General features: G+C 35.4%; 1 protein-coding gene across 1 annotated transcript; it reads right to left on the minus strand.

Annotated features, from left to right (window-relative positions):
• Positions 1-10,470: 10,470 nt before the first annotated feature.
• On the minus strand, positions 10,471-24,239 carry LOC128217599 (uncharacterized). The gene is made up of 4 exons (XM_052924848.1): positions 24,087-24,239; positions 17,574-17,621; positions 15,904-16,859; positions 10,471-12,172 (listed from the first exon to the last, which is right to left on the minus strand). Exons 3-4 carry the CDS (start codon positions 16,850-16,852, stop codon positions 11,316-11,318), a joined length of 1,806 nt encoding a protein of 601 aa, XP_052780808.1. The 5' UTR covers positions 16,853-16,859; positions 17,574-17,621; positions 24,087-24,239; the 3' UTR covers positions 10,471-11,315.
• Between the last annotated feature and the right edge of the window lie 178 nt (positions 24,240-24,417).

The following is a 24,417-nucleotide window of genomic DNA, read 5'->3' on the forward strand; positions in this document are numbered from 1 at the left end:
AGAGCTTATCAGTAGATCTAAGTATAGCATATCGGCGGAATTAAAATCCCTCTTATGTTGAAAATTTGAGGTTGATCATGTGTCAAATAAAAATTAATCAAGTCTCATGTTTGTTGACTATTTCTGGCTCCTTTGGGGCTGTTTGTCCTCATTTTGGACTCGTAATGGGCCTTCGCGAATGTCAAATCCTGGTCCGCCCCTTAAGAAACTTACCTTAGTTTACGCTTCTATCGTATGGTCACACGAATATCTTAAGTGAACAAAATCAATACTTTAACTGTGAATATATTGTGATTAAAATATTTGCTATAATTAATAGGAGACAACATATTTCAGAAGATCTAAAAACGGAAATAATGACTTCCAGGTCAAGAAATAAGGAAATTAATCAGTTTAAACTCAATCTGTTCAGCGGGTTTTTTTTTCTCCAAAGTATGTTTGTAGAATCATATTCTTAGACAAGATCGACGTGTGCAACTGGTTTGCACCTCCAGTTAACTCGTGTTCCAGTAAACTCGTGTTTACTGAGTGTTTTAATACGATATTATTCCATCATTTATTGATGCAATAGTCGTCTATTTGTAGTGCTTTTACGGCTGTGTGGTTTCGACCCTTACCTTATTCCCCTTTTATTGTTTATTTTCGAAATTTTGACCACGGGGCTTGGCCCTGTATATATCATTGTATTGTATCATTTCTGTTCTGTTCATGTTATTGTGTTTTTAACTCGCGTGTGAAAAAGTTCCGAATTGGAGTTAAAACATTTTAAGGGTTTATGTAAAACTCCAATTCTGTGATAAAATTATAACATCTTGTACACAAACCATCAAGTGTTTTGTTTGTAAAATGCTTTTGGTAAAAGCCCTTGAATATTTCAAACAGCAATGCGGATAATTGTACTATTGTTTACATGGGGATTACAACAGAAGTCCTATTTATCATTGTTTTCATTCGGTTGTGTGCTCGTTTCCGCTCGAGTTGCACGGGTACTCCCTGATCGCGCTCATGGTTGATTGGTGTAGCACGTGCCCTCGAGCAACTATGTTATGATGCGTTCGTGACTATTCATTATGTTATAGAAAGTTTTTAAGGAATGATATGCTTAAGGGAAAACACTGGAATAGTTTAGAAAGACACAGTCAGCTAATGTATTGTTTTGCAATATAATATGTTTAAAAATGTTAGAGTCCTTAACATTTAACGTGTTTTGTGCGTGTTTTGCTGATCCAGATGTACATTTATTGCTGAAAGGTTGACAAATTGTTTCTACATGTATCCTAAATTTTACATATTTGATTCAGAGCAAATTGTTATGATCATCTGTAACACTGTTACATATATGCAACTTTTTTATTGGCCATATTTAAATGATGCAGTGCAAATTATTATGGCTGTTTGTGCAACTTGTTTATAGGTTTGGGTCAAGCAATATTTGAATGATGCGTTGCAACTTAATAAGACTGTATGTGCAACTTGTTAATTGGTTTGAGTCAGGCCAAAGTGATTCAATGTTTAGCATCATTGTATGGGAAGGACATTTACTTTAAGAGTGAGTTGAGCAACATATATCGAAATCAAAATTAAGCAAACAATTATGCGGGAGGTTGATAACTAGCATAACAATAATCTAGGTCAAAACTATTCTACACTGGGAGTCTCAGGTCTTCAAAACGTTCGAAATCTTAATCAGTCCCGGCTGAATAAAAAACCACTACACCGATTTCAAATTTTAATCTACGGACCAACTTTTTAGCCATTTTCTGTTACTGAAATCGGACGTCAAAGTCAAAATCGGTCCAGGCCGGCAAAAGATCGGTTTTTAGAAAGCCTGCTTGGAGATTTACTTGTTTAAATGTATAAACCTTCATATGTGTATGATGACTTTCATTGGTAAAATCTGCTATCATGTTAAAACATATATTTTACACTGGGAGAGGCTAACGTATTTAACTGTATGAACCTGTAAATGTATATGATGACTTTTAGTGAAGTCTGCTATCGGGATCATTTCGTTGTTAAGATATGAGATCTGATTTTTTGGCCATTTGTTGTTTTGTTCCTGCGCCTTGATTTTGAAAATGTAAAACTAAACATTGAATCAGTTTGGCATGGTCATATTTGATGTCTTGTATCTTTATTCTATGAAACAGATATGCAGGGCCCACCCAGGTTCTCGAACAATCTTATAGTCCCTTTTAACAGGAATTAATTTGAATTGCATACTATATTTTGTAAAATCGAATTATATCCTCATTATCTTTAAGCCGATCACAATATTTATTATATTTATTTTGTTTATTTTAAGTTTATGATGAATTATTTGGTTAAATGAAATAAGATACTAAGGCTGATCAGGCTAAAGATTTTTCGAGTAATTGGGGCCAGTTCTATACATTAAACAGTATCACAGCTGTGATGTTATAAAATATAATTTTGATATTCGTGATTTGAATAAATGTATATAAGAAAAATATTCAATTAAAATTAACATTTTATAATTGACTCATTTATATTTTTAAAGGGTCATACATCGAACAACATAATTTGTATGAAATGTAAGCTAAACGCTTGTAACATGATAAAACGTCATAACGAGCTCAAAGAAAAGCTCTTTCGTTAACAGATATAAAAAATGCAATACAGAATTCTTTAGTTTGGCAAAACATGTTAGTAACGCTATTGAACATTTAGTTACAGTAATATTTTTGTTGTACTCTGTTTATGATTCCTTTTGAAAAAAAAACACAACAGTATACATGCTATATGATTTATATGTATAATTATGGTTTGCATTTATTTGTTACTGATGCGGTATTTATATGACATCTTAAGTCGTTTTCAATACTCAAGTCATTTTCTTAACTCAAGTCATTTTCTTAACTCAAGTCATTTTCTTATCTCAAATCATTTTCTTAACTCAAGTCGTTTTCTTAACTCAAGTCGTTTTCTTAACTCAAGTCATTTTCTTAACTCAAGTCGTTTTCTTAACTTACGTCATTTTCTTAACTCAAGTCGTTTTCTTAACTCAAGTCATTTTCTTAACTCACGTCATTTTCTTAACTTACGCCATTTTCTTAACTTATGTACCTCTTATATAATATGATATAATAAGTTAAGAATATCTTAATGACTTTATTTTCAACCAATTTATCAAAAATATTTACTTACATATTAAAAACGCATCTTCTTTTCTTAAATTTGACTGCGAAAATTATCTTTAAAAGTTTTATGAATACTGCCGCTGTGTTTTTGTATGTAAGTGACTAGATTGTCACTACATACAAGATCATGGAAATAAAGTGGAATATCTGCCACCTTTAACTTTGTACATTTCGAAAAGTACTGATTTTTCAACAAAAGGCTGATTGCTTAGAACATTTTAACGAAAATGTTGTTCACTTTGAAATCTTAATATATTACTGTCGAAATTTCTTTAACGGAAATGTTGTTCACTTTCATATCTCAATATTATTCTCAAAATTGCATGGACATGCCTGTTATTTGCAGACATTCGGACAAATTTCGAGACAAATGTTCCATCAGCATACATGCGATATTAATGAGAGGCTTCCCAGGGAATTTTGGTCTGAACTCGAGGGGATTTTGATATACGATTAGGGTGTTTTTACGAAACGATATTAAACAGATAATTTTATTTATAATACAAGACTAAACACGGAAATCTGATTGAGATTTATTTACATTTATTTATATTCTAATTTACATACAAGAAAATAATTAATGACACACTATAAAATCATCATTAGGTCAATTTATAGCATAAAACATCAACATATATATAAAGAAAAACAACACATTGTGAATTTACAGCACTATTATTTATTTTAAGTTTTACAAGTCTATTATCTACAAAATTATGATTACATCATCAATTGTCATTATTGTATCAGTATCCACATCATTTGTCTTCAATTAAGGCAGTAAGCCCCTAATAGGCATCATTTCTGACTATGATCAGCTAGAAAAGGTCTTAATGTGTATCATTCCTTGGATTAAAATACAGAATTTAAAAGAAATTTACCGTGAATAAACAGTTTTATGTAAACCTGAATTACTCTAGAATCTATGTGCATTTCAGTTTTTTTTTTGAACGACTTTACATGAGCAACAAGAACAAACCTTGCATTTGCATGTTTTTAAACCGAACAAAAAGGGATACAAGTTGTCAGAAAGGAGTACTTTCGTAATAATCCACTGGTACTGTGTCAACTTTGATTATTCCCATGTTTAAACGCACAGCTTTTTAATAGTTTAAACCATCGAAACAGCACCTAGATTTTACCCGGCATTTCCCGGAATGTCAACGTCGGAAATGACTAATTAATGATTAGGTGCATTTTTTAAAATATAATACAAATCAGCAATTTAATACATTCAAATAAATTTGATTGGGAAATATAATATGTTCATGAAAAATATGTTTTTCAATGACACGTTTACATATTAAAAACCTTGAACAAACATCAGTCTGCAAAAGTAAGCTCTCAACACATGCTACTATGCTTATATGGGTTTGTCAAATAATAGTAGCGTGGTAAGGACTTTTCAATACAGCTTGCTTTCTTTTCACTGTTGGATATGGACAAATAAAAATTATAGGCATATGATAAAATGATATATGCATTGATATTGAGTGATCACATTATCCATGAAGGTGATAAAGTAACTGTGATTAATAAGACATGTTTTGTTGGCATTGTAAAGATAATAATATTACAGTTATCTTAAAGAGACACAAGATGATTCATATGCAAGGATTTTTTGTCAAACACATAAAATTCCATCGTTATGTATAATGAATTGATCCTTACCACTGATGTATCAGATCGCTTACGAAACATGTTTCTTTCGCAGTTTTTGCGCTTTTTTCCAATTCGAAATTTACTTGGGTTGTCTACCATGTAAATCTGAGTAAGTTTAAAAATAGTGCAGATATTTTTTTCTTCACTCATAAACTTATATCCATGATCAGATTTGGAGTTATCGAAACAGACTTGGGAGGGGGGGGGGGTATAGATTATTGTTGAATAACTCTATTTTCTTTTCTATTAGGTACAATATTTTATTCATCTAACAATTCTATATTTTAAAAAAATCTTCAATAAACAGTCTGAAAAAGTAAGCTCTCAACACATGCTACTATGCTTATATTTGTTTGGAAAATGACAATAGTGTGGCAAGGATTTTCCGATATAGCCTGCTGTATTTTCACTGATGGATATAGAAAAGGAAAGTAATAGGAATATAATAAAATGATATTTGCATATATATTGAGTGTTTATTTTATCATAGATGGTGATAAAGCAACAGCGATTCATAAAACCTGTTTTGTCGGCATTTTAAAGATAACAATATTACCGCTATTTTAAAGGGACAAGACAACAGTCAAAGAAAGATTTCGAACAAATAAAACTGCCTTCGTTGCGTACAGTGCATTGAAATTTACTTACTGATGTATCACAGCGCTTACGAAACATTATCTTTGAATTCGAAGTTTTTGCGCATTTTCTAAATTTACCTGGGTTGTCAAATCCCAGTTAGTAAAAACATTGCGTGGATATATTTTTCTTGGCTCAAAAGAAGATACGATTTATACTGGGAAGAGATTATCCACTATTTCTAAACACGAAACTCAGATGGGACAGCAACATGATTGGTGCATTTATTGTTCGAATCATGTAAACTGATGTATAATAAGCCTCCGTCTAGCTCGCATTGACGATTCCAGCCTGTTTTGGTAAAATAGTGTAGTTACTGATTTTGGACCATCTGGTGCTTAGTCCCTAGTCCGAATAAGGCATATTAAATTATAATACAATTTATACATCATCATCTTTATAAAGCTGCACTCTCACTGATTGGTCGTTTTGACATTTTTTTGGTCGTGAAATGGAAATGATCCTCTTTTTGTGTCAATGTCGTAAATGTAATGACTGCTGACAACAGATCATAAAATAAATTTCTTTTACAGTTACGGTCGAAAGTGTTCAATGCATAAAAGCATTACTAACGCTTTTATGAGCTATTTGGCAGTTTACCAAACAATTGTGATAAGTTTTATTGTGAATTATCTTATATGATTGAGTTGAAGGGATTAATGCAAAAAATGAACTGATTTTGAATATTAGGAAAGCATGTGAAAACGGTAAATCTGTGATAATGCAAGTGCCATAGTCATTAAAGCATAACCCAAATATTCAAAGTAGAAGCAATTGTTAAGAAACTTCACGATTTTTTTTCCAATTCAGGTCTGTCAAGATGACTGCATGTGACAAACATCATCATCCTCTATGAACTGTAAGCCACACTTGTTGACAGAGCAAAGATAACAGTATAACAATTGTTTCAACTGTTCAACATTATTTCAAGTTATCGGCAAAGTAATTAAATAATAAAATAATTTATACATAAGTAACACTTGAAAACATGCATTTTCATAAAGCTATATACCACATTTTAACAATGATATCAATTTATGTTTAAGTAAATGCAATTGGTACGTTACTTTGAATACTCTCATGAAATTCTGTAATTCATATCTGCCATAATGCCAGCAAGTGACAAACATCATATTCTTCTGTTGACAGTAACTCACACCCTATGGCTTCTCTATATCCTCCTTCTTCCACAGCAGTTGGGTTATTGAACCGGTGAGCGTGTCCAGTAACAGGATGTTGTCACTGTCTCTCCCACACATGAGTACCTTGTTGTCTCCCACGGCTGCAAGGCAAGACCATACGGTGATCTCAGTATCGGGTCTTGGTAGGTCTGGAGCACCTCTAGTGAGATGCTTAGCTTGGTTATGGTGTTGGTGCCAAGGTCTGTGACATATATGACCGGAGTCTGACTCGCCTTGGTCTCTGTCAGATTCCAGGAATACTTAAACAAAGGTTTTCCACTGCTGTCATTGTCCACACATTTTTCACCTTTCCCTTCATGTCCATCAGCACAACATTATATGGGACGGAGAAAGACAATATCAAGTTGTCATCCCAGAAATCTATTCCACGACAGCATCCATCTACTTGAACAGCATCCTGTAGTGTGACATTTCCCTGAGTAGATACGAACTGTATCTTCTTCTCCGAAGGCAGAGTGACGTCTGCCCTGTCCCCTGGCAGACGACACAGGTCCCACGACCCACCTGGCAGTTTCACCTGAGACACCATCTGTTTTGTCTGGGTGTCCACAAGCTTTACTGAGTAATTGTAGCAGTCAGACAGGAGAAGCCTGTCCCTCGACAGGATGGCCACACTAGTCAGGAAGCAGTCACGCGTGACAGTTGATGCCTTTACTGGGAAGTCGGGCAGCTTGCTAAAATGGGACTTGGGTCTGCTGGGCTCTGGTTTAAGGCTGAACAGTCGAAATAAAACTGTAAATGAACAAATACTTGCAAATAGTGCTTCACTGGTAATTAACATTTAGCAAACGAAGATATGTTCATATTCCATATACAGTCGAACCCCGTTGGCTCGAACTCACAGGGATCCGCAAAACATGCATCGAGCCTCGGAAAATTCGAACCAAGCGAGATATTTACCTTCAGTTAAAGGAAATAGGTCCTTTACATCGGGTTAAAGCCAACGAGGAATTCGAGCCAAGCGAATTCGAGCCATCGGGGTTCGACTGTATTTCAAACTTTACTTAGTGAAACACTGATCATGCTGTACATATATCTGGGGTTGCTCTAAATGGTTATTCGGTAAACGGGCATATTGTTCACATTTTGGCCAATGCATGTATTTGCTGATATTGTTAAAACACGTATATATATCATGTATATTTTGAGATATTTTTTAAGTCTTACATATTTTAGTGTTTCGCTTATAAATATATATCTTCTTTCAAATACTTTCAAATAACATAAACAATGTTTGATAAAACAGTATTTTGTCACTTGAAGAAGGATGGTTTCTTTAAAACTAGCTCAGGATAAAGTTCCCAAGGTTATGCGAAGTTTTGCATATACATTTATATATGTATTAAAGAACACAGTCAATGTTTGTTGCGCAATGTTTTGAAAAGCATTTACATTGCAGTTCTAGATTAAGCGTTGTTTTCAAAATATATACATATTACTCTTAGTAATCTGAAAATGTGGCCGTTTTACAAGCTTCTTTCATCCTTTCGCTATACGGTTTCATTAATTAAGCACAGGGCCTCTATATATGGAACAAAAATCGGAAGCTTGCAAATACAGGAATGGATCGTGCGTCGAAGGTAAAACAAATCTCTGTTTTGTACGAAATTAAGCATTTATGGACATAATAATAACAAATAACAATATTATAACTGTGTATTTAATAGGTTAAAACGCACAAATATTAAATGACTTGTGAATGCTTAAAGCATTACAATGATCAACTATAATCTCATTAAATAGAAATTCCGTGTTTTCCGCATCTTTCTTTCAAAATAAACACAGTGTTTTTCATAAGTACCGCGATTTTGCATATTTACTAATCCGTTTAATATATTAAAACAATTGCATTAATTGTGGTACATATTTTGGAGTAAAAGTGCATCTTTAATTACATAATATTCACCGAGTAGCGTTGGAAATCTAATAAAATATTCACACATATAAATTTATAAATGGAGATATTTACTTGTGAAAGGATAACCCTGGACAAACAAAAACTTTCAATAATTTTACTCTTAAGTTAAGTATAGACTGATACGTTCGAGCATAGATTATTATGATAATTCTTTAAACGATTTTCTGAGCTAAACCTTATTTATTTTTTTTATATGTGATCCTCATTGAAATACCAATATGTACAGTTCCATGTTTACCAGAAATTAATGTCCTATTACAGAAGATTTCATGAGGCTGTATGTTGGTGGCCTTTGTCCAGTTCAGCGACAATGCGTACCTTTATTATATACTAAAAACTAGTAATGCAATGTGTTCATATAAACATCATTAACACTGATGCCAGTTGATTTGAGAGCACTTGCTTAGCATGCTAACGTCATATATATTAGAAACCCATACCGTATGGTATAATTCAGGTTACACACCACCTACGTTGAACCCAGAGCAGAGCACTTTTCATTCTTATTAAAAGTTGTGTGTTAAAATGAACTTTATTGGATCAATGTGTGCATAAGACACTTTTACTGATTTACACACCAGGGCGAATATGCATCAACACTATAACTATTGGCGGGATTTCAGCACCGCGAACCGTCTAGATTTGGCGGGTATTATATTGCCAAACTGATAGTTATTTATGATTGTTTATTACAGGACGTGTAATGACTGTATGGTGGACCTCAGTTGCGGTTACTGTTTTAAGGATGATGAGGGCACAACATTCAATAACTCTTCCTGCCTACCGATTGGAACGGACAACCCCTGGGTTTCTTGGATTCACAGTGTAGCCAACAAACACTCCCGGGGGAGCTGACCTGGGCTTATGACTACTGCCCACCTCCATCTTCCTGGATGCCCACGGTCGGCCTCAGTCTGTACCTTGTCACCTTTGCCCAACGTTTGCAGATTTTGAGCTTGTCTTTATGTACCATAACACATTTGAATCATGTTTTGTGTGTCTAAGTGTACCCTTAATCCAGGTCTGCAGTTGACACCATTGGTGGCAGTTTTGAGCGCTTTCAAGCCTGTTTTTAGATATGTATCTCATCGAAAATGTATCGCAATATTAACTATATAGCCGGTAAATTATCGCGAAAAATAAGGTTTTAACACGAAACAATTCGCGAACCTATCAGGTTATCTTACGGCAGTTATATGCCACCACATAATTGTGTTAAATAGCGTATGGTTATTCTAAAATGTGCAAAAAAATGATCAACCATTGTTGGGCTGTTTAAGGATAAAATATTGCGAATTTTGACCATCATTTAATTTGCTTATTCAAGTTTAGCTTAAATGGGCGTATGTAATGCTTACGATGCCGGACAAACGGCCGTTTTTATACGCAGGCCACACAACATTTTTTTTATTTTAATGGGACTCGTTCATGGTTGAATGCACTTTTCCGGATTTTATTTTAAATACGAATATGATTATGTCAACTCATCAGGAGTTTAAAACTAAGACAGCTGCACCCCTTTGACAAATGTTAATATATGCTAAAATCAGCAAAAGACTGTAGTGATATTGGTTGAATGATATTATCACGTGATACTTTCAATGTATATAAGAAAGGTTAGAATATCCAGAGATTTGCGTATAATTCCAAGTATGAGTCCCAGTGGTCGAAGAGTTAATATATCGGTTATATATTTTTTTGGCTCTACCAGCGTGACCAAATTTTTTTTTTTTATTTTAATTATATTTGTTTGCTGCAATTTCGGTATCAAAAGTAAACTAGTTATGATATAAGTCATTTCAAATGAATTACTTGGAAACTATTTTGGGTCCATAAATATGAGCGAGTTCCTTTAAATCGTTTATTACATAACATAATTTATACAGTCGTTTGGCATCTAGTATATTTTGATTAGTCATCATAAGGAAACAAGTGGCACATTAGTAAATGTCTGTATACATATTATTATCATATTTGTGAAAACAATCACACTTAGGTCAATGTTTATAAATTATTCAAGCAATGTATGAGGATAGGTACGTGAAATTTCAATATAATCACTTAAGGGTTTTGCATGACTCAGCGATTATTAGTTTTGCGGCCCCGGTCGATTATCGATCATCATTTTGAGGGCCGTAGACCGTTCGCACGTGAATTCATTTTTTGCTTAAAATCAAATTTGGCGACTGTAAAATAATGTCTTAATTCGTTCTCATGCGGAAAGAAGCCATTCTGTGGGTATATTTCATACACAATCAGCTACTTACTCCTCAACTAAAAATACAAATACTCATTTCTTATAACAGAATATAACACGAGTTGTCACTTTTGAAAACTATTAAAAGCCAACATAATTCAAACGTCAAACATTCAGTCAAACCTTTCAACGTGGATTTGATTAGAATATATACAGAATTTATGAACATATTTGTCAGTATTGTACGACACATTGCATTGCTACATTTAGTTCACACAGGATATATAGATTACATTATAATTTGATAATAACCTGTACTAAGATGAATATAATCACGAAAATTCAAATTCAGGTCTATTGCGATGACTGGGTGTGACAAACATAATACTTTTCTGTGAACAGTAAGCCGCACTTTGTGGCATATAAAATATAACAGAATTACCATTATTTTATTATTAAAATACAACTTTAAAATTGAAAACGTTTGAATTTTCACAAAGACATTATTATACAATATTTGAAATGAATAATTTCAACTGTTACACAACTTTGAAGACTTTCACGAAGTTGTCCAATTCAGGTGTGTTGCCACAGCAGCATGTTACAAACACCATTTTCTTTTGTGGGCAGTAAGACATACTGTATGGCCACTCTATTCCCTCATCCTTCCCAAGCAGTTGGGTTATCCTGCCGGTGTGCGTGTCCAGAAACAGGATGCTGTGACTGTCCCTCCCAACCACGAGTAGCTGGTTGTTTGCGACGGCTGTTAGACCACATGGTGATCTCAGTATCGGGTCTTGGTAGGTCTGGAGCACCTCGAGTGACATGCTCAGCTTGGTTATGGTGTTGGTGTTCCCGTCTGTGACATATACGACGTTAGTTTGGCTCTCCCTAGTCACTGTCAGATACGACGGATACAGAAACAAAGGTTTTCCACTGCTGTCTTTGTCAACACTCGTCTTCACTTTTCCCTTCATGTCCATCAAAACAATCTTACCTGGGGAGGAGAAGGACACTATCAAGTTGTCATCACAGAAATCTATTCCATGACATAGTCCATCCACTTTAACAACATCCTGTAGCGTGACATTTTCCTGAGTAGAAACGAACTGTATCTTCTTCTCCCAAGGCAGAGTGACGGCTGCCCTATCCCCGGGCAAAAGGCACAGGCCCCACGGCGCACCTGGCAGATTCACCTGAGACACCAGCTTGTTATTCGTGGTGTCAACCAGCTTTAATGAGCGATTGTTGTAATCAGACAGCAGTAGACTGTCCCCTGGCAGGAGGGCCACACGGAACAGGAAGCAGTTACAGGTGTCACTTGATGCCTTTACTGGGACGTCAGGCAGCTTACTAAACTGGGACTGGCTTAGGTCTGCACGGCTCTGGTTTAAGGCTGAAATATCGAAATAAAACTTTTGATGAACAACAACTTGCACTAGAGTGTATTTATGTCCGCTTCGCTTGTCTTCAACATTTAGGAAACTTAGATCTGTTCATAATAAACGCATCTATCAATAGATGTGTCTATGACCTTGACAGAAAGTGCATGTATGAAGCAATATAAGAAATAAACCATGGGCATGTTTACAAAGCTAATAATAAATTGTCTTGAATTGTTTTCAAATATGAACTAAGTAAATTGTTAAAACATAATCAATATGATAAACTACAAATGCCGCGTGTTGTGTTTTTCATATATATCTGAAACTTATAACTTAGTTTTGGTGATAAAAAAGTGTTGTTAACTCAATTGGCATTAGAAAAATCATACTCAAAAGTGTGTTTAAATTAATCCTCCATTTTGAATACGTAAATGTATATAAACACACTTTAAATTTGAATGAAATCAAAAGATTATTACAGTAAATACTTTGCAAAATCTTGGTGTCATAGTTTGTGAAACACCCAATAAGATGTAAAAGCCCCCCAGTTCGTTTCCAGTTTCCCGCCCTTCTTATTTTCGCCCGTTATTTTTAATGATAATCACCTGCTTTGTCATAACACACAAGTAGTGATCATACTGACACTAAAATACTTCATGCCTCTCTTATTTGGATATTAATCACAAACAAGTCCTAAGGTTATTTTTATGAATAAACATCCAGCATAGGGGGCAGCATCACTGTACGGTGTAACAATATGGAGCAGTATCAGTCAGAGAAGTTCACTGTGTAACCATAGGGGGCAGTATCATTCAGAGAAGTATACGGTCTAACCATAGGAAACAGTATCAGTCAGAGAAGTTACAGTGTAACCATAGGGGGCAGTATCAGTCAGAGAAGTCTACAGTGTGATCATAGGGTGTAGTTTCAGTCAGCGAAAGTATACAAAGTGGCCATAGGGGCAGTATCAGTCAGAGGAAGTATACAGTGTGACCATAGGGGCAGTATCAGTCAGAGAAAGTATACGGTGTACCACAGGGGCAGTATCAGTCAGAGGAAGTATACAGTGTGACCATAGGGTCAGTATCAGTCAGAGAAAGTATACGGTGTACCACAGGGGCAGTATCAGTCGGAGGAAGTATACTGTGTGACCATAGGGTCAGTATCAGTCAGAGAAAGTATACAGTGTGACCATAGGGTCAGTATCAGTCAGAGAAAGTATACGGTGTACCACAGGGGCAGTATCAGTCGGAGGAAGTATACTGTGTGACCATAGGGGCAGTATCAGTCAGAGAAAGTAAACGGTGTACCATAGGGGAAGTATCAGTCAGAGGAAGTATACAGTGTGACCATAGGGTCAGTATCAGTCAGAGAAAGTATACAGTGTACCACAGGGGCAGTATCAGTCGGAGGAAGTATACTGTGTGACCATAGGGTGTAGTATCACTCAGGGAAGTATAAAGTGTTACCACAGGGACAGTACCAGTCCGCGAAGAATACGGTGTAACCATAGGGGGCAGTTTCATTCAGAGAAGAATACGGTGTGACCATAGGGGGCAGTATCACTCAGAGAAGTATAAAGTGAGATCACAGGGGCAGTATCAGTCCGAGAAGACTACGGTGTAACCATAGGCGGCATTATCGGTGAGAGAAAAATACGGGGTAACCATGGGGGTAAGTATTCGTCAGGGAAGTATACGTTGTAACCACTTGGGAAATATTTTATCAGAGAAAAATACGGTGTAACCACAACAATTTAGTATCAGTCAGAGAGGTATATGGTGTAACCAGATGAGATAGTATCTAGGCAGAGAAGAATACGGTGTAACCTCAGAGGATACTATCACACAGAGAAATATAAGGTGTAACATTAGCCAGAAAGGTATATGGTTAAACCATAGGGGTCAGAATCAGTCAGCGAATTAGTGTAAGTTATGCATAAGAACCAGTTTCAGTCAGAGAAGTACACAGTGTGACCATAGGGTGTAGTATCAGTCAGGGATACAAACAGTTTAACCATAGAGGGAAGTACCCATCAATCATAAAAGTATACTGTGTACTCGAGTAGTGATTTGGTACTCGGGTACTCTGTTGATTGATCTAGTACTCGACTACTCGGGAACTCGTTGCCATCCCTAATATATTTAACAAATATAATAAATCTGTGACTGAAACTGCCGCCTATGCTAGCTATAATATAATACAGAGACCTTTTAATAATAGATATATATATGAAATAATCTCTGACTGATACTGCTACCTATGATGACAACGCTGTACCATTAATAAATGTTTATACCTTCTTAAATAGTCTGAAAAACGGAAATAAAGTAAATTGATGCAGTGTTTGAAAATAACGCATTTTGAGGTCATACCAAGACATACGCTGTTTACTTTACACTGCAGATAAGTAATTCAATATTAAACAGAACACATAGAACACTCACAGGCACAAAACACATGAACACACACACACGTTCAAGCACACGCTTCCGATTCTGGATTAACTTCTGTTTTAAAGGAAATTATATAAATCCCAAGTGACATGGAGAATGGAGGGCAATAAAGTCACATGGCGTAAAATAAAGGATTTAAATAAAACATGAAACCTAATTGTGAAATAACTGCTTTGCGTTGCTTACCTGACACCTGAGGTTTTGTCTGCTGGTCTGTGTGACCATAGGGGGCAGTATCAGTCCGAGAAGACTATATACGGTGTAACCATAGTCGGCATTATCGGTGAGAGAAAAATACGGGGTAACCATGGTGGTAAGTATAGGCAGGGAAGTATACGTTGTAACCACTTGGAAAATATTTTATCAGAGAAAAATACGGTGTAACCACAACAATTTAGTATCAGTCAGAGAGGTATATGGTGTAACCAGATGAGATAGTATCTAGGCAGAGAAGAATACGGTGTAACCTCAGGGGAAACTATCACACAGAGAAATATAAGGTGTAACATTAGCCAGAAAGGTATATGGTTAAACCATAGGGGTCAGAATCAGTCAGAGAAATAGTGTTAAGTTATGCATAAGAACCAGTTTCAGTCAGAGAAGTATACAGTGTGACCATAGGGTGTAGTATCAGTCAGGGATGCAAACAGTTTAACCATAGAGGGAAGTACCCATCAGTCATAAAAAAGTATACTGTGTACTCGAGTAGTGATTTGGTATTCGGGTACTCTGTTGATTGATCTAGTACTCGACTACTCGGGTACTCGTTGCCATCCCTAATATATATAACAAATATAATAAATCTGTGACTGAAACTGCCGCCTATGCTAGCTATAATATAATACAGAGACCTTTTAATAATAGATATAAATATATGAAATAATCTCTGACCGATACTGCTACCTATGATGACAACGCTGTACCATTAATAAATGTTTATACCTTCTTAAAATAGTCTGAAAAACGGAAATAAAGTGAATTGATGCAGTGTTTGAAAATAACGCATTTTGAGGTCATACCAAGACATACGCTGTTTACTTTACACTGCAGATAAGTAATTCAATATTAAACAGAACACATAGAACACTCACAGGCACAAAACACATGAACACACACACACGTTCAAGCACACGCTTCCGATTCTGGATTAACTTCTGTTTTAAAGGAAATTATATAAATCCCAAGTGACGTGGAGAATGGAGGGCAATAAAGTCACATGGCGTAAAATAAAAGATTTAAATAAAACATGAAACCTAATTGTGAAATAACTGCTTTGCGTTGCTTACCTGACACCTGAGGTTTTGTCTGCTGGTCTGCCAGATCTGACGCCACCTGGTCTGCCAAATCTGACGCCACCTGGTCCACTCTGCCAATTGCTGTGCATGAAGCCAGCAGCTGTTCTGTGGTGGGGTCCCTTGTGAACTTGAAGTATGACACACTATTTTTACCTCTGATGTCTTTAAGGGCTGACTGAAAACCGACTAACTCCTTAATTGCCCTTGTTCCAGATATGAACAACTGGTTACTGTTGACCTCCTTGGCTTGTAGCTCAGCCTTGAGCTTCTCAGTGGCAGCTTGTATGTCTTGGCAATTTGATTTTAGTTCACTCAACAGGCTTTGTGATTTTTGTTTCTTCTGCTCAATTTCTTCCAGTAACTCTTGTTCCCTCTTATCCAGGTATTGGTTGATATCATTCCTGAACTTTCGAAGTGCATTGATATTTGTAAAGCTCTCTTCATCAATATATTTCATGCTCGCTTGTATGTTGTCTGAAAGGTTGCCAATGTCATTGACCACCTGGACAAGTCCTGCCTTCAGACCGTTGTATTTTGGGCCCTCCTTGTACCGCTTTGCCACTTGAGAAATCCTTTCAATAGTGCATGAGCTGTGTTCTTTCTCAGCCAAGCAGTCTCCACACAGAAGTGTCTCGTGATTCGGACAAAAGTATTTTATGAACTCTTCGGCATGGCGTTGACATGTTTCCGTAAAATGCTTATTCTCACTCTCTGGTTGGAGTGAAGAAGGCATGGTACTCTTGTCCTGAAGAGGGTGGCTTTTGGTAAACTTCATGTTCCTGTGTACTCGGGCACAGTTGGAACACAGGAACTCCTTGCAGACGGTACAGAAGACATCAGGAGGGATGGTCTTGTCATCGTTCGCGCATGGCTGGCAGAAAGTATGGTCAGAGACCGATCCTGTTCCCATGGGTGCCATTTTCCCTGAGACTGCATCCATCTTGAGTCTAAAATCATAACTTGATTGTCAAATATACACTCGGTTTACTAAGTTCGAAACGATTTAAAGGAGCTGATCCAGGAATTGACGTTCCAGGCGGCGTAATAAAGGGGCGTAACATTTTGACATGCGCCTCGCTTAGAACCGAATTCATTTGAATTAATTTTTGACGTGAGTTGGAGGTACTCCACCAAGAAAGTTAAATAATAATTTCTAAGTGAAATGGTGCATTTTAGCCATATTTTATTATCTTTTTCTCCTATATTAAAAAATTAAAAGCATTGCCAAATTAAGTGGGCATGCGATCGGTGCGCTCCCACCCAGGAGCTTGTGCTTGTGATTTTTGCTGTCAACCACACAACCCCGTAATCAAATTTTACAACTGACCATGGTTGAAATACAGTGGAGAAAATGTGCAAATATCTCGAAAGAATGCACTATTTCAAGCTGAAGGTATATTTGGCGCATATGTACATGTATGAATTCGTTTCTGAGTGAGCTGCGCGTTCTTATTTGTGCCCCCAGTTGTTAATCCATACAAAGGCCATGATTCTTTTTAAGCTTTTCTGTTTCGGCAAACTGGTGGCAACATGGGAACATAAAAATGTCGCAATAAAATAAAAGTCTTTCTGAACGCCACCTAGTGTGGCTACCTCAAGTGGGCACTCACTATCTTTAAATCCTGGCACCGCCCCCTATAAAAATACTATTTTAAACTAACCTTTGTTAACGCTTGAAAGCAAGTCCTTTCCGATAGTCGCTCGAATATCTGAAGAACACAAATCACTAATTTCATAAGTGGTTGTCTTCTATGATTTTAATATTTAATGTTTGGAGAGAAAGAGATAGAGTCAACGAATTATAGGCGTCTTCAAAAACGAAAGTAGTAATTTCTTGATAAGAAATGTTATCATAGCTGGTGCTAGAACCCGATATCCGGTACCCGGATTGAGTTGATACCGGGCTGCGTGATAAATGACATCAAATAATCAATTAAAACATGATCCGTAATTTATTGCCTATTGAAGTAATGGTTATCGTATAACGAACCATGGTTATATAAGCATATTTCAAGGTATCACCACCCGTTAACCATTTTTAATCATATGATACATTAAGTGTTTTTTTCCCTTTCGCTTAATCTCTAGAGAAGTATAATCATAAGCGACATATTAAGCGAACTTAATAAGACCAACCCAGCGAAAACCGAAATAAAAAATCACGTTCGAACTAAATGATAGCAATATGCCGATGATTATTTGCTGTAAGCGTTTTGCTGAACGAGAAGCCAGAAGCTGATCTGGAAGCCTGGGGTGCCTTCTTTCCGGGCACTGCATCCATCCCGTATATGCATTTTCAATTGTTAGATCTACATTAGCTTACACTTAACGAGGTAAAGTACGACAAGATATTAATCGCACTCGTCGCAACTTGTATACGTCTGGCTCGCTTTCATGTCCATTTCATAACTATGCCATTAACTTAATTTTCACGTGATTTAGAAGAAATTTATCAATGGTAATCTTTATCAATTATTTAAGTTAGAGCTTATCAGTTAATATAATTCTAGCATATTTGCAGAATTAAAATTCCTCCTATGTTGAATATTTAGGATTGATCGCGTTGAAAATAAGAATTGATACCTGAGCTTCATATTATTATATTTAAGGATATATCACTATTGTTACATTCAATATTTGCCTGATTCAAGTATATGTAATACCATCCTGTGTGTAGGCGTCGTGCGGTATTCATCACTTCTGTGATTGGTCTTGTTTATTTTCGTACTTAATTTATTTTCTTGCATACTTGATGTGTGATTCCGGTCATGTGACCGGTGCTGGAATAACTCATCTAACACCCCCATGTAAGATGAGTCACGCGCAACAACGCGCCACTTCTTATTTCTTTTATTGTATGGTTTATGAAAAGTTATGCAACTTCAATAAAGCGTAATCAAAAATATAGGTATATAATACTTAAAATTAAAATTGAAAATAAATAATCGTAAAGGCGCGATTTTAAAGAAACTATTTGAGGTCGATAGCACTTGATTTAAAATTACTGCGCTTTGTGACGTCAGTACACAATGTCGCACGCGCTTTTTGGTGAAATGTACAAAAGTGCGTTTTCTACGTCAATTTTTCAACAAATTTATTATTTTAGGTATGCAAGAAAAAATATTAATCATGTCTCCGGTCCGGATCGAAAAATCCGACCCTCGGGCACGCTGCCTGACAAGTAACTCCCCAGCAAACATGACCATATCGGGCCGATGTCGGCTGAATATCGGCATATCGGCCAGTGTTTGCCGATATCGGCCCCACATCGGCCCGGTATGGGCATATTGACTGAAACATTGTATTTGTAATACTACTATATGATTTAAATTCGAATGTTTAAACATTATAACATAAACAATAGCTTTTGTTTTTTTATGGACAAAAACCATTTTATAAATATGTCGATATCGGTCCGATATTGGCCCGATGTATACTCGGTATTGCTTCAAGGGAGAGCAATGCATATGTTGCAACTTTCACTAGCAGTAATTTCCCCTGGCGATTAATAAATATTTAAATTCATTATCATTAAATAATAAAACCAATTTAAGTTTTATGGTTATTTTTTAATTTATTCTGTAATTAATAGATTCAGTTCATGTTTATTTGATTTTTATCTACGAAATTATTTAGTTATATATTCACTGCGGTATTTGTGCCATTTCAAAAAGATAATGCAAGTCAAATCATACTTTTGGTATTTATCAATGGTAAGTAATCTTTGAATCGTTGTTAAACGTATGAATATAAGAAATTTTTATAGTACTATTTCGTAAATCTATAGTTTTATTCTCAAAAGTGATATTAATACTTTCATTTCGAGTAAATATGTTGAAAGGAATTCGTGTAACATATTTTCGTGACTAGTTCTCTTTGTTGTTTTATCAGTTTGATTAAAATCTACATTTAGGTAGCATGTGCACACAAAAGCAAAGTATTACATTGATGATTTGGTTGGGTTTGAACGATTAATTTATCTGCTTCCATTGTAGACAAATTTAAAAAGAACATTTTGTTATCAATTATGAATCATAATTGAGACATTGTTATTTACAGTATCGTATAATGTGGAAAGATCGATCAAAGTTGCAGAGAGCGGACAACTGCAAATTGAGACTCTGAAATAGAGGAATAAAGGCAATCATAGGGGATGTATGTCTTTACGTCCCAATTGTAATGCACCAGTCAATTGTAACCACGCCCCCCCCCCCCCCCAGGTCCAGGGAATAGCCTGGACTTTGGCTTTCGGTCCAGCCAACCCCGGGTAAAATGTCAACCATAACTGAAACTGTAATCTATTTTTAGTAACAGTGACTTTGACCCTAGGGGCCCAAAAGGCAAACCATGAAAGCTCTGCATAAACTTGTCCTATATACCAAGTTTGGTCACACGTTGTCAACCCTTACTTGATTATTCAGTACTTACCATGTTTCTTTTTTAACAATAGTTACCTTGACCTAGACCAGAGATCTCGGGGCCCAAAACACAATTTCAGAAAAGGTCTCTATACACTCTTCCTATACACCATGTTTGGTCACAATATGTAGACCCTTACTTAAGTTTTTCAATACCAACCCTTTTTCTAATAATAGTTACCTTGACCTCAATCGTATGGGCCTCAAAAGCATTCCCATAAAAGGTCTCTTCGTATATACCAAGTTTCGTCTCTTCATGTCAACCCTAGCTAAAATTGTTCGATACATCAGATGCCTTTGATGCTGCCCTCCCACCAGCCCGCCCGAACAATGACGCAAGACATTCAAATAACTTGTTTTCCCTTTATGAAAAAGTGGTTAAGAATATAAACATGTGTTTTTAGAAGGAAATTAAAATAAAAAAAAATAAAAAAAATCAATTTAGGGTTAAAATGGAGTTATTTTTCTTGTTGTAAGATGGTCGTCAATAATTTTGAATTTTATTAAGTGCATTAAATGAAAGGTGTAGAAGTTTTTTTTTATTAAAATCCCAACTTGCCCTTAACTTTAACTTGCCCTTAAACTTTGACCTAAGTCAAGCAGGGGCAATTACTTGTATTAAGGATAATATGGTATAATGTAACCTCATTGTGTGATGGTTCTGAACAATTTTGTGAAGTATAAAGTCAATTGAATGAAAGGTATAGAAGTTATTAATAGATACCCCAACATGCCCTAAAACTTTAACTTAAGTTCCATAGTCAATCAGGTGCCATAATTTGAATAAAAGATAATATGGGGCCGTATTCAATAAGCATCTTAGTTAATATTTTCGACTAAGTGAGAATTCGTAACTTTTGACAAAGATTATTTTAAATACCCGCTACTTGTCATCAGATTTATATGCATATATTGTTTAGACCATTTTCTTGCTTATTTTCATATTTTGTTGTACAAACATTGTTCGTTTTCTTAAAATTCAAATTAGAAAAAATGGCAATTTTTCACTTAGTTGAAAAATATTATTAAGATGCTTATTGAATACGGCCCATGGAGTTATCTTACCTCCTTATGTAATGGCTCTGAACAACTGTGTGAAGTATTAAGTCAATTGAATGAATGGTATTGGACTTATAAGTGAAAATCCCAACTTGGACTAAAACTTAAACCTGCCCTAAAACTTAGTCCAAACAAAGGCCAGGATTCCTTGTAAGCTTTTTGGTACGGCAAACTGTTGGCAACATGGAAACATAAAAATGTCGGAATAAATGAAAGTCTTTCTAAGTCCAGTGACATTGATACCGGGCCTATCGATACCGGGATTTCTGAAGAGAGTATTATATATTACCCGGTATCGACTGTGACGTTAAACCTGGTACCAACATAATCCGGAATCATAATTGTGCCATTTTCAAGTTACTCTAACATAAACTAATGGTGATATGAAGCCCTTTATGACACGTGTCACACGTGTTGCCAATTAATGAATGTGTGAGCGCCAGTGTCGGGATGTTCATTCCATTTTTTAATTGCATCAAACAATAAAATGTTTATAGCAATATTTATTTTGCATATATACCACTTTATTATAGAAAGTTCTGATTTCTTTTTAAATCTGAAGAAAATGTTTTAATAAAATATTATGCTACACCGAATTGTTTTTAAAATTATAGCAGTTAGCACTTAAATAATGCTATTAATATTATAAAGAATTTTATATGATTAAAGTGTCTTTTTTTATTCAGTACAAAATATGTTGCTTTGAGTTTTTCTTAGTTCTATGTATTTTGGAAATACTAAACGAGAAAGTGTTCTGTTACAATTATGTACAGTCACACGATTTACACAATATTTCATTTCTTGATGTATTCGTATATTTCTATAGGGAGAAATTTGTGCATCGAAAACAAGGCATGTTGTGAAGTAGTTTTCGGAACGGCATTTTTGAATGAAACCACAAATGACATAGGGTTTAAGGCAGCAATAAGAAAAACCAATTAGCCCTTTGATTAGTCTTTTATGACAAGTTCTTTCATGGGTCAGTATAACTGATTACTTCAGAGCCCGTAAACGTCAGATCATAATTGTGTATTTATTAATATTAAAACACTTACGAGTGTTAAAATATTTACTCGTATTTGTTTATAACTCTGATTAATTCATTTAGTTATGTATATTGTTTATACAATAATTTGATATATATAAGTCGGACAATGTGATTATCTAGTCTGAAAGTGTCAACTTTAAAATGCCATGTACCAATTAACAGATACACAGGAAAATGACCCCATGCTGTGAGACAAGTGCAATAAACAAGGGATGCACAGCGGGGAGTTATCATGCCGCATATACCTGAAGTTAAAATATTATAAGATATATATACATTCTCAACCGTTTCACTGTACTTATAATTTCCTCATGTTTGGAATGAACAGAACCTTTCTCAGATAGGCATGTTTGTAGCTGTTATATTTGAAATCAGACCAAAACAGACTATTTATTTTGATCTAAGCTTTACAAGCCCATTGCCATAACAACACATACACCAGCAAAGACATGTTTTTAAGGCATGTAGACAACAGAATTGCAAAACTATTGTATACGATTTTGCATACATATAAGACCTATTCCACTTTAACTTTTTAAGATCAACACACACTGGGTGTTCATTAAAATGAATTATTTCTTTCCAAATCTATTCCCCAAACAGGGCTTTTTCACCTTCTTTGCTAGGGGCCAAAATTAGGCTACTTCACAATTGGAAAAAAGCATATTTGTCCAATTTCCAGATATTTTTTTCACAATTGCCAGATATTTTTCCCAAAAAGGAAGATCTTACTTCAAAAATTTACAATAATAATTAATTATGTTCGAGCAAATTCTTTTTATCTTTTTTAGTTAACATAAGAAGAATTTTGTATAATTTAAACGTTATTTGAGGACCAATTAGTCCGTATATTGTTATCAATTCTTTAACTCGATTTAGAATCAACTCTATGAAGGTTAAAACTTGTCTCTCTCTTGCGTCATGTGAAAAAAGTGATTTCTCACCAGTAAGATCTACATGCGTATCAATTGGAAGTCCATACATTTCAGACCTTTCAAACTTGACCCTGTGGAGTGTTTGTACACATTTCATATTGAAAAGGTCATTTAGATATAGACTCACATGTATGCTATATGAGCCTTGTTTGTAACATGAGTTCCAAGTTTTATATGGATACCTTGACACGTGTTTATATCATATGTGGAATTTCCCATTCTGAGACGTTTACGCATTTAATTTTCCCAATTTGCAGAATTTCACGCGTTTAATTTTCCCAAAATGAAAAGGCTAGGCCTCTTCACAAGTTTTGGTGAAAAAGCCCAGTCCCTGCCAAATATCACACTAGAATTAAAAGACAATTACTATTGAAATAAAATTTATTGTATTTAAGATTTACAGCTTGATAAAAGTGTGTAATTTTAAGGTGACTGTCAACCTACTAATGCATGTTAATTGTACTATTTTTTGTTCTTGAATTCAAAATCTGTTTTCTGTTGTTTTTTAAGATATTCAAAGTCATAGCTGATTATTGTGGACATTGATACCGGACCTATCGATACCGGGATTACTTAAGAGAATATTATCGACTATGACGAAACACCCGATATCGATATAATCAGGTATCATAAACTGAGATACCGGATTTTCCCAATATTGATACCGGATACCGGGTTTAACCACCACCCGAACTATTACTATTTTCTACTTACTTTTGTTGACTGTTGAAGAAAGTCCTTTCCGATAGTTACTCGAATATGTTAAGAACACAACTCATTACTTTCACAAGAGGTTGTATTATTTAAATAGTTGCAGTTTGGATAGTCAACGAATTTCAGGCGTCTTCCAAAACGAAAGTAGTTACTTCCTTGATAAGAAATAAGGGAGGTTATCATGGTTGGTGCTAAAACCCGGTACCCGGGTTATGTTGATACCGGGCTGCGTGATCAACAAGTTCAGATGATAAATCCCGGTTTATCATGGTCCGCTATTTATTGCCGATTGAAGTAATGATTATTCGATAACAAAATCTGGTTTTAAAGG

Source organism: Mya arenaria, chromosome 14 (assembly GCF_026914265.1).
Source record: "Mya arenaria isolate MELC-2E11 chromosome 14, ASM2691426v1".
Taxonomy (NCBI): domain Eukaryota; kingdom Metazoa; phylum Mollusca; class Bivalvia; order Myida; family Myidae; genus Mya; species Mya arenaria.